General features: G+C 28.3%; 1 protein-coding gene across 3 annotated transcripts in view; it reads right to left on the bottom strand.

The window, feature by feature from the left end:
* The window catches only part of LOC107440765 (endothelial cell-selective adhesion molecule), a 107,946-nt gene that overhangs the window by 4,724 nt on the left and 91,192 nt on the right, over positions 1-12,030 (bottom strand). For 2 of the 3 annotated variants that reach the window (XM_043044523.3, XM_087157762.1), the window contains exons 5-7: positions 7,657-7,790; positions 3,477-3,663; positions 372-453 (exon numbers count right to left, since the gene is read on the bottom strand). In XM_043044523.3, the coding sequence (XP_042900457.1) occupies positions 372-453; positions 3,477-3,663; positions 7,657-7,790 (403 nt within the window). Of the gene's footprint in view, positions 1-367; positions 454-3,476; positions 3,664-7,656; positions 7,791-12,030 lie in introns of those variants that run through there. The other variant, XM_071177840.2, reaches the window with a different exon arrangement.

Below are 12,030 nucleotides of genomic sequence, written 5' to 3'. Positions count from 1 at the left end.
AAATGTGTGGTAATAAGAACTGTAATTTTGAAAATTCCAATTATTTGTTACCATATAAACAGAGAAAAATTACTAAATGAATTGTTTAAGTACGGTATGCTTTGGTTTTATTAAATAGAATTTTTTTGGAAGGGGGGTTGACCCAGAAATACCTTTACCATATAGCATGTTAATTTTATCAAAAATTTATTTTCTATAAAATATCAAGAACTCATTTTAATATCTTTTTCTGAATATGGTAGATATTTTTGTCCCATTGTTTATTACATTATAAGTATCCGAAAGTAATAAGATTTTACATTTAGGGCTATTTAACGCCTGTCTTTATTGCATAATTTGATTATGCGTAATTAAAGCACTGTCGTACCTACCTAAATCCAGGCCATAGTGTGATAAAGAGCATTATGAGCAACAGTAAGTTTCTGAATGTGCAGTTAGATGCTGAATCGACTTCTAAAAGAATAAATAATTAAATAAATAAAAAAACAAGCAAAAAATATAAAAAAGTAAACATGAAAACATTTCAATTTGAAAAAAAGAAGAAGAAAAACAGAGTATTATTTAAAACACTAGTTTTTTTTTTATTTAATGGAAGTTTAATGTTTGTCATTTCTATAAAAATCAACAATAAATTTTATAATGATCCTTTTCTTCTTAAAAATTTTTATTTTTTATTTTTCCCTTTAACTTCTCAAATAAAAAGATCTAAAACAAGAATTTAGTACAAAAAAATATAAAGCAAAATCCCTACTGTTCAAAGAATATATTTTTTCATCAAATGAAGTAAATTAAATAACGTCTGTTGTATTTTTTATGCATTTCCAATTGCGCGTAACTTAAATGCTCCAATTAATTAATGCAGACCGAAATTTTAATCACGATTAACTAAACTGAAGGCAGCCGATAAAAAAAAACATTTTCGAATTCTTTTAAATTATTTTTTAATTTGAATGTAAATTATTTCTTTTTTACTTCAGTAAAAGTTACTCGCAATTTCTTAAAATGTTTTAAGATTATGAATGGAATAATAGTTCAACAATCTAAATAATTTTAAATTTAAATAAATCCAATTACTAATTACTATTTGAACACTCGAACTATGGATCACGTAAATTTACGTTCTGTTTTAAATTGTGACTTCTGAGAGTGAAAAATTAGAACAGAAATTTTAATTACTATTAACTAAAATTAAGATATCCGATAAAAAAAAATACATTTTCAAATTCTTTTCAATTTTTTTTTTAAATGTAAATTATTTATTTTTCACTTCGGTAAAAGTTACACGCAATTTCTCAAAATGTTAAGATTATGAAGAGAATAACGGTTCAACAATCTAAATGATTTTAAATTTAAATAAATCCAATTACTATTTTAACACTCGAACTATGGATCACGTAAATTTACGTTCTGTTTTAAATTGTGACTTCTGAGAGTGAAAAATTAGAATAGAAATTTTAATTACGATTAACTAAAATTAAGATAGCCGATAAAAAAAAAAAACATTTTCAAATTCTTTTCAATTATTTTTTTTTTTAAATGTAAATTATTTATTTTTCACTTCGGTAAAAGTTACACGCAATTTCTCAAAATGTTAAGATTATGAAGAGAATAACGGTTCAACAATCTAAATAATTTTAAATTTAAATAAATCCAATTACTATTTTAACACTCGAACTATGGATCACGTAAATTTACGTTCTGTTTTAAATTGTGACTTCTGAGAGTGAAAAATTAGAATAGAAATTTTAATTACGATTAACTAAAATTAAGATAGCCGATAAAAAAAAAATTTCGAATCATTCTCCATTATTTCTTTACTTTAAATATAATTTTTTTTCTTTTTCCTTTCAGTAAGCATTAATTGCAATTTCTTAAAGTGTGAAGATTATTAACAGTTTACCTGAACTTACTTTCCTCTATACTTTAAATTTTAACCTCTTCCTTCTCGCTCCCGTGAAAATGACGGGGTGAGGTTTCGCCCTCTATTTCTCGCTCCCGTGATATTGACGGGTTGGAGTGTTCAGTAGTAACGCGCTAATAAGAATAAAACTAATTCATTTCTTTTGCTCGGAAAACATTTTATTTTTCATTTTACACACCAGATGGCAGTATCAGGATATTTTTAAGGTAATTGTAAATAGTTAGTTTATTTTATACTAGATGTCAGCACTAATCAAATATGTACTACAAATACAAAAGCCAAAATAATATGCCCTTTTATGACCATTTTTTTGAAAATTAACCGAACGTTAAGGGGTTAATATACCAATGGTGATGAAAAAAGCCTACCATGATACAGCGTTCTCTTAAGTTTTAACATACTAAGATAACATGTAAAAATTTAGAATGGTGTTAAGTAAAGCCCGCTTCACGTGATACTTTCATTTTTGAGAATTCAGGAGAATCAATAGGATTTATTCGTGAATTTTACGTAATTTTGATAAAATGATATTACCATTGAGATGTTTGGTAAAAAAAAAGCTTTGGTATAGTTTACGTAATATTAACAGAATGGATTTTACTAACTACCCTTTGGTAAGATTCAGAATTAAATTTTACGAAATTAAATTTCAAGAATTAAATATTTAAGAATACAATTTCTGAGAAATTTTTAAAATATTTGAGAATTTAATTTTACAAAAGACTGTCTAAAGAATATTTATTATTTAGATTAATTGACGATGCAAATTTACTATTTAAATTTCGGTAAATTTTGGTTCTTATTTATGTAAAAATTCTTTTTTTTTTTTTTTTTTTTTTTTTTTGGATAGCCATTTTTTTGTATAATTTCACATTTCAACCTATATACATTTTGACGCATTGTTGACATAAATATTATGTAAAAATAAGATATTCATTCTTACCAAGTAAAAAGTGGTTGGTAAAATATTAAAAAAAAAAAACGAATTTATTTACTGATAATTTTACTTGAATTTTAAATTTTTTTGAAAGCCATTTTTTGCTATAATTCGACGTTTTATTTTCACGTAAATTATAAGTATTTTTGACATAAAATTGATGGTTTTGTGCTACCTGGGCGTCATTTTGAGGGCATTATTCGTAAAACCCATTTTGTAGTAAAATATTATGCATGAATTTATACAGTTATATTTATCTAACAAGAGTAATTCAGTGATTTTACCATAATTATTACTGTAAAAATTATGGTATATCAGATTTTTTGCCCCGTAACAAGTTCCGGTAAAAATGAAATTTCCGGAAAAGAACCCTGGCTCACAGTTTGCCGGTACTTTTTACCATTATATAATCCGTAATTTCTTTTACGGTATATGAGTTATTGTAAAGAAACGGTTAATTTCTGTAGTTTAAATTAAACATTCCTCAGAGGAAAGTGTTGATTTGTGACTTTCCTCTGAGGAATGTCTCCTCTCTGAGGAATATATGTCATGTATTTTTGTGAGAGGAGACATTCATTCACAAAATGTCATATCAGTAAACAATAAAGATTCTCTTACCAATAAGTGTGATATCTCTACTGATAATGGCTACTCTACCATAAAAGGAAGCTTCACATTTTATCGCTAATCTCCCGTTGCTTAGCAGTCTCTCGGTTACCGGAATCTGCAGTGTTTTGGATGTGGCTTCTAGGTTTTCTGTATCGACAATAACTCCATGGTCTACAGTGGTGTCATTGTCATCAATCTGAAATAAAAATGAAAACACACAATTGATCTTTGTTGCTTTCAATTTATACTAAGGGGATTCAAGATATTCTGAAATAATTAGGTTCCAAATTGTGCCTTAAAAGGGTTTCCAGATAGTAGGGGAGAGTGGGGTCAATTGTAACATTTTTTACTTAACTATTTTTAACTAACAAAAAATCCAATATATTATTAGTATTAATTGACAGACGAGTAAAGTAGACTCTCCTCTGGTAGAAAAAAAATAAATACCTTATTTTAAATGTTGTTATATTAGTTATTAACAATTTTTGACAGTCGTGCACTTGTTACAATTGTCCCCACTTACGGGGTCAATTGTAACAGTTCATAAATTCAACTAAAACATAGTTAATCATACATATTATCATAGTTGTGATATATTTTTTTATTGATTAAAATAGTAGTGATATTTTAGAAGTAAAAATAATAATGAGCAGAGAACTAAGGGGTTAAAAGTTTTAATTTGTGCTGTGAAAGGTGACAAATAAAATAATGCACATGCAATATAATATAAATGATATAGGAAACTGTTGGTGGTTCTTCAAGAGTTAAGTAATGGTTTGTAAACAAAAGAAATGGGACCTAAAGGGTTAAACAATTGCAATTGAATTTATGAATTTATTTTCAGCTGTTACAATCGCCCCTTTACTTATTGTTACAATTGTCCCCAAGACGCCATTTCAGCTTCATTTGTTAAAAACAATGCTAGTTAATTGACATAACTAATCTTTTTTTTTTTTAAATGTTAATTAAGGTGTCCACTTACATATTCTGTTAATAATTTTCATCTGTTTAAACAAAATTACTTTGTAACAATATAATATTCTAATACCAAAAAAAGTACTTACGCAGCGTCAAAATATCTTTTGTGATGTAACTCTTTCAAAAGTACATAAAAATGGCTGACAGCAGGGGTGTACATGTAGATTTATTAAATACACCTTGTGCGCCACCTAGGAACCAAATCCAGAACCCGACACTCGAAATTTTTGCTCTATTACAATCGTACCCTGTTACAATTGACCCCACTCTCCCCTATTTATAAGATTAATTTTAATGTTGCAGCAACCTTTATTACTAAAACCCAACAAGGTTTATAAATGAGAAGCAAACAAACCATGCAAGCTTGAAACATGTTAAATCTAACTATGCTAGATTACGTGCGATGAGGTTTGCGTTCAGCTTCCATAAACAGTAGTTTTATATGGAGATTGAATCTAAAACAACCGCGCATCATCATTAAAAAATGCTGCTTATGAGGAATTAACAAAACACGCAAAGGAAAAAAAAATTAAAAACAAGTTTTGCAGTAAAAGCAGAGAAGTTAAATACTTTTTTTTCGTAAAGGTTTATGCGAACCTTTATTTAATGCTTAAAAAAATTAACATTGACATTGTAACATTTCTGCTTTGTAAGAATAATGATTAAGCAGTCAAACTTATTCACCAGTAAAAAAAATTAGAATACAACGTTTGCAGTGAGGTTTGCTTGTTATGTGGGATACGGATTGAAACTGGTATCTATGATTAGAAATATCGTAAGCCTGTTGGAAATCCTCTCCACTATGGACCAGTTTGATAATCGGTGGATTATTTTGATGCTAATTCATTAAATTACAATAAAACAGCATCTCTTGGTCTAATATAATGCAATTTTCGTGAACAATTATTATAAGAAAATACGATAATTTAGTTAAATCAAAGAATCAGTTCAAAAGCTCAAGGGTTGTCAGTCCATAATGGCTTCTCACCCCTAGGAGCAGATGGCATTTCAAAATATGGGTTGCTGTGCAATTATCATAGTGATGTCCACTTATGTGACGTGCTCTTCCCCCTTTTTCTTTATGTGTACGGATTTTAAAACGCCTTTATTAAAAATTTCAAGTGAGTTTTTAAACTTCCAAGTTCAGGGAGCACGATATAAGTTCAAATTTTGAGGCAGATTCAATTATGATAGTTAGATTGATGCCAATAACAATTCGAGTTTAGTGTGAAATAAAAATCGTGCATGTATTTAGTTTAAACCACAGAGATTTCAAATATTCGAATGTATCAGAGAAAATCAATATGGTTTTGCATGTCAAAACAAGAGGTCTAAAAACTTAACTAAACAAAGAAAGAAAAATCCAAATAATAAAAAGATAATAGATAACAATTTTAGAAAACACACAAAATTTCAACTTACGACTGAAAATACTTAGACCAACGTGTTGATAAATAACTTATATTTTAAAAAGAACCTTCAGTGGAATAAAAAGAGATAATTAATTAAACTTATTGCTTCTAACTTTTGTTTCCTGTGAGACTGAGAAAATAGATATTAAGTTTCATACATTTCAAACACAAAATAAGAGAAAATTTACAATAAATACTCCTTTCGCACTTTTACTAAATGAATAATTAAACAAATTATGCAGTCGGCGCACCAGAACGAACTGTTTATTGAAATATGAACCAGATATGGAAGAAGTATTAGTCTTCTAGATACACTTGGCAACTGCTCATGGTTACCTTTCTGCCCACATCTACAGCATTATCATTGCTGTTTGCCTCCTATGAGACAAAAGAAGCAAATGTGGGGACAAATAACACCTGCGTACTTGTGCTCTCCATAGAGAAACAGAATCGACAAGATATTAGAAAGCAAGAGGACTTGGGTTGATAGTGTTTCGTTTTCTTAGGAACTGTCCGATGCTTTATATATATCACGGCGAAACACCGAAATCGGTGGTTGTTGACTTTCCCCGGTGAATGTCGACAAACACCAAATACGTCGGTGAAAGATCGAATATTTCATTACATTCTTGTACATTCGGACCCTCACCGGTGTATGTCGACAATCACAGATATGCTTTGGTGAATGTCCGAAATATTTATTACATTCGATTTGATACGAATTTATTCGATATTTTAACCCTACACTGATGTTTTTTTAAATGTTAAGTGCCACTGCCCGGTATACATTTGCCCGGTATACCCTACACTAATGTTTTTTTAAGGTTAAGTGCCACTGCCCGGTATACATTTACCCGGTATATCCTACACTGATGTTTCTTTAAGGTTAAGTGCCACTGCCTGGTATACATTTGCCCGGTATATCCTACACTGATGTTTTTTAAGGTTAAGTGCCACTGCCCGGTATAAATTTGCCCGGTATATCCTACACTAATGTTTTTTTAAGGTTAAGTGCCACTGCCCGGTATACATTTGCCCGGCATACCCTACATTAATGTTTTTTTAAGGTTAAGTGCCACTGCCCGGTATGTATTTGCCCGGTATACCCTACACTGATGTTTTTTTAAGGTTAAGTGTCTCTGCCCGTATACATTTCCCCGGTATACCCTACACTAATGCTTTTTTAAGGTGAAGTGCCACTGCCCGGTATAAATTTGCCCGGTATATCCTACACTGATGTTTCTTTAAGGTTAAGTGTCTCTGCCCGTATACATTTCCCCGGTATACCCTACACTAATGCTTTTTTAAGGTGAAGTGCCACTGCCCGGTATAAATTTGCCCGGTATATCCTACACTGATGTTTCTTTAAGGTTAAGTGCCACTGCACGGTATACATTTGCCCGGTATACCCTACACTGATGTTTTTTTAAGGTCAAGTGCCACTGCCCCGTATATATTTGCCCGATACTCCAAACACTGATGTTTCTTCTAATCTATCGTCAGTAAGTATTAAAATATGGAATAAATATAAATATATCAAATAAATATAATAATATTAACGAATGAATTAATATAAAATTGGATATAACAAATATTTCGGACATACACCAAGCGACTACTTGAATGTCGACATTCTCCAGATTTCGGTGTTTCACTGTAACACATTTAGTAAGAAAATGTCTTAAAATAAGTAACAATTTCATTATATTTTCTGCTATATTGTATTTGTAAGATCAAACACTTTTAGAAAATATGAGTTCATGTTTTAGAAATAAACAATTTGATTGTTAAATACTTACTAAAACTCCATTTACTACCCAACTCAATTTGGCAGCTGGTTTTGATTTGGCTGATGTGCAATTTAAAGTAACATTATCCCCAAAATCGTATTTGCCTTTTCCCCCTGATATGACTGGTCCTTCCATTGGTAAAACTAAAAAGAAAATATTCAATTTGAATTACAAAAAGCAAATATTTTCAAACTTTTAAGGTGTTTACCATAAATATAGATCATTATTATACAGAAGTAGATGTTTTTTTTATTGAGATTCAAAACTACTACAACTTTTTAAACCACTTCATATAAGGAATATCATTTATTACAATTACATACGTACAATTTGTTCTATTCATTGTTCTACAACAAGATTAATTTTGAAATGTTTATCAACAACGAATTTCTGTGAGTTTATACTATTATTATAATGCTATAAACTAATATGTTTAATGCATAGCAATACATCATTTAATAAAGAGTTTTTTTGCACATTAGTCATAACTTTTATTGGCATTTTAATTTTTTGTAATTTTATTAAAATTAATTACATCAATTTCTTTGGTAAATAACTATCTATATTTTTTAAAAGTTACTTATTAAAATAATTTAAATAACCAGTTACTTAGAATAATAATCAATTGGTTGCATTAAATTATAAACACATATTGTCCTTACTACTCTTTTTAGCGACTTTTTTTTTAACAAACTTAGTACTTAAATATAATTATATTAACTAATTGTATCAGGCTGTTAGGAAGGACAACTTATTTAATATTATTGCTAATATTAGATGTAATATCTAGCTGATCAAACTATATTAACGTGCACTACTAGTAATAGTTAATGTTATGAGGAAAATTCATGATTGGACTAGTTCCAGTTTCTATTCTAAAGATATTAATCAACAGATGATGGCTATTTCACATTGGGTATACTTAGTTGCATGATAATTCTAAACATTATTATTAAATAGTTAATATACCCAGGTATAGTAAAAGTCTGACAATTTCAAATTTCAAAATTGATTATATTGCTTATGACAGTAATGTTTGTGATATGTTTATGATAGTAGCTAGAAGATTTAGCCTTTTATGTACAGTATCGAGTTTATCTGCATGTTATTCAATTTATAATCTCAAATAAACACCTTTGATAGACTTCTTATTCGATAGCAAACAATATAAAAATTCACTCAAACAAGTTAAAAAGTTCCTGGCAGGAAATAAACAAATGCCCGTAAATTTAACATGACCATAAATATAAAGACCAGTTCCTTATTTTTTCCTTTATTTATTAATTTATTTTGAGAAATACGAGGCTACAAACTGTAAAATAACGTATGCTCTCGTAAAATGTATCCTCAGTATGAGCCTTGACGTTGTTTGAGACTCAGGGCGACGCTTTTGTTGAAACAAGGCAAACAGTGGAACAAGGCGAATGTCAAAATATACGGGTGGGAATTGGGGAAAAAATCTAGTTACTTTTGACGAAATTTGTTTCCTCGAAAAAGTGACGATAGTTATTTCCTAAAATTAGATCGGCTGCTTAAAGACAATTATAAAATAAAATAAAAATATAGTTCCTCACTTTGAGGAACCGCTCATTACCAGCATATATATCAGGAAACGGTTTAGTCAAAAATGAAGAAACTTTTATGAGATTTGAGAATCCATTTTTTAAAGCGTACTAAATTAAGTTGAATCAGCACACGAAAATTTTAATAAAAATTATTAGACACATAATGTACTAATAGTCTATTTCAAAAATCCCAAAGGTCACTTCCTCAACTACTGTTTGGCTATAAGAGTTTTAGCTCAGGTAATTAAATTCAACAAATACTACACAAAACACGACATTTACAATGTGTTGTGAAACCCGAAGTGACGTCAGAGTCCATTAAATGTTGCTAGCTATTTGAAAGCTTTTAATTGGAGGATATCAAATGAACATCAAATAATTTTCGAAGCTTTACCTAGAACAACAAATCAAATTACATTATCCGAAATATCTTAAAAGTCACTCGTTGGAAACGGAGCTATTTATAGAAAATGCGCCACTTTTAATCTAATTTACATTACGAGTTGAATAAGATTTCTGTTGTAATAAGATTTCACGGTAAATGAGTTTAGTAAAGCAAAACATACGTCAAGTATTTACGTAAGGAAAATATTATCTCTTTATGTACTTTTTTTCTCGATTTTTGTTCTTTTTTTCGAGATTAATATTTTTTTTTCTATTAAAAATCAAAGTACTTTAGTTTTTTAAAGGTTGTTTTAAAACATATATTACCTTGAACAAGGGTTTTTATAAATTTTTTATGTTATTTTTTTTATTTAGCGAACTGCCTTAGATATCTGAAGCAAATAAACTATTCCATCTTAAGATTTAATGACTTTTCGAATCATAATGTAAAATTTTAGACAGTAAAGATTTTGCCACCCATGTTTTAAAAGTTTTCTTTTTCATGTCGATTTTTTGATATATGAAAAAGTTAAAAGATTATTTTAAGGACATTTTGTTTATAACTTACTGAAATTACACTTCAAATGAGTTGTTTAAAACTTAGTACCGCAAACCGAAGCGAGTCTACCTATCCAAGGGCGAGTCTACCCAGTTTAGTTTAATTTAATTTTCACTATTTTAAATTGCAAATAAATTTTTTTTACCGATGGAGGACTTAGTTCAGACTCTAAGGAAGATGGCGATGTAGTAGTTTGATCCGTTTTTATTTATTAGGTGTCTTTTGAACCGACCTGTTCAAACGTCTTTTGAGAGATTTGTATTGAAAATCAGCAAACTTTTAGTTGGTGCTACGTAAGTATATTATTATTATTACTATTTTCTCTTTGGTTAAGTGATAAACTTATCTAAGACTAAGATTACATTAATTTTATATGAAAAAAAAAACAAAAAGAATGTAAGTTTTGCTGTTGTAAACAAAAAGCCAGAATTCGCGGGGCGAGTCTACCCATTCGTATTTAGTTTTAATAAAGCATAATAATATAATTTAGAACTTTGTTTATATTAAAATTAAATCATTTTAAATGAATTTGAGTATATTATTTTAATTCTGCGATGATAAATTTATCATTAATAAGAAAATTTATAGGTTAAATATAAATTTAATATAAAATATGCTTATTTTACCCATTTTTTTCAATTTTCATATTACAAAATTAACTTTTTTTATTTAATGCAAGTTAAATAAATTATTATTTATAAATTATTATTACCTCCCAAAAGAATGGGAAAAGGATTTTTCATGATTTCCAATGTTTGAATTTCGATTTTGTTAATAATCTTTAATTATTATTATTTATTAATTATTTAATTGTAAATTTATATTAATTTTAATTTATTTTTATCAACAATAATCAGAAAAAAATGTTATTTTATAATGTTAATGATTAGAAAAACAAAACTGTGATCAAAATGTGATAATCGATCAAATACTAAATTTTTGTTATTTTATAAATAAAAAAAATGGAATATATAATAAAGTTATGAATTTTACTTCATAAATATCCTGTATAGTAACTATAATAACAATTTAGTAGTAAAATTTGATTATTTACAATGTTAACATTCATTTTAGTAGAATGGGTAGACTCGCCCCATACGAGAGATTTGTCAGCAGTTCTATAAAAATATACAGTAACAGCGTAACTGTTAATATTTTCTAAAATCGATTTCACAGCTTTAAAGAAGGATAAATAGCGATTCCGAAACACCTAATAAAAGCCTTTTTTTTCTTTAATATTTACAAAAGTTTGACCACTTGAAAGTTGACAAACTGAAAAAATGGGTAGACTCGCCCCGGTTTACGGTATGCGTTTTTCCTTATCAAAACTAAGATATAAGTTTAACGGAAATATTATTAGGTCCATTGAAATTAATACTATTCGAAAACTGAAATTAACTATAACTTAAAAATATTTTTTCTATTTGCCTTATAGTTGGAATTTGCCAAGTTTTTTCCTTTTGAACTCTCAAGTAAGATTTGAAATATGTTTTCTAAATAATTCATAAATTCTTGTCTTATAATTTAATCAATTCAATATTTTTTTAACAATTAAAAAGAATGTTATCTAAAATATTATTAAAGAGAAAAAAACGAAATGTAATGAAATTTTAACTTAAGAACTATTAATGGTCTAAATACTTTAGAACAAGCGTTACCTTTAACGAGAAAAAAAATGGTAAAATTATCGAATTGCTATGGTAATGCCAATTCTGGTAAAATGAAAATGAACCATAATGCTGGTTATCATAAATATTAAATGGGGTTAAATATAATATGGGTTACAGCATTTAAATAGTTCATTTGGTCAGTTTTCCTTTCATATTGTAACGGTTTACCAGAAATTCTGGTTTTCGAAATTATTGTTATTATTAC

Source organism: Parasteatoda tepidariorum, chromosome 2 (genome assembly GCF_982258835.1).
Source record: "Parasteatoda tepidariorum strain Cologne lab strain chromosome 2, Ptep-v5.0, whole genome shotgun sequence".
NCBI lineage: Eukaryota > Metazoa > Arthropoda > Arachnida > Araneae > Theridiidae > Parasteatoda > Parasteatoda tepidariorum.
The sequence above is the reverse complement of the archived record's forward strand: the minus strand, read 5'-3'. Positions and strand labels throughout refer to the sequence as shown.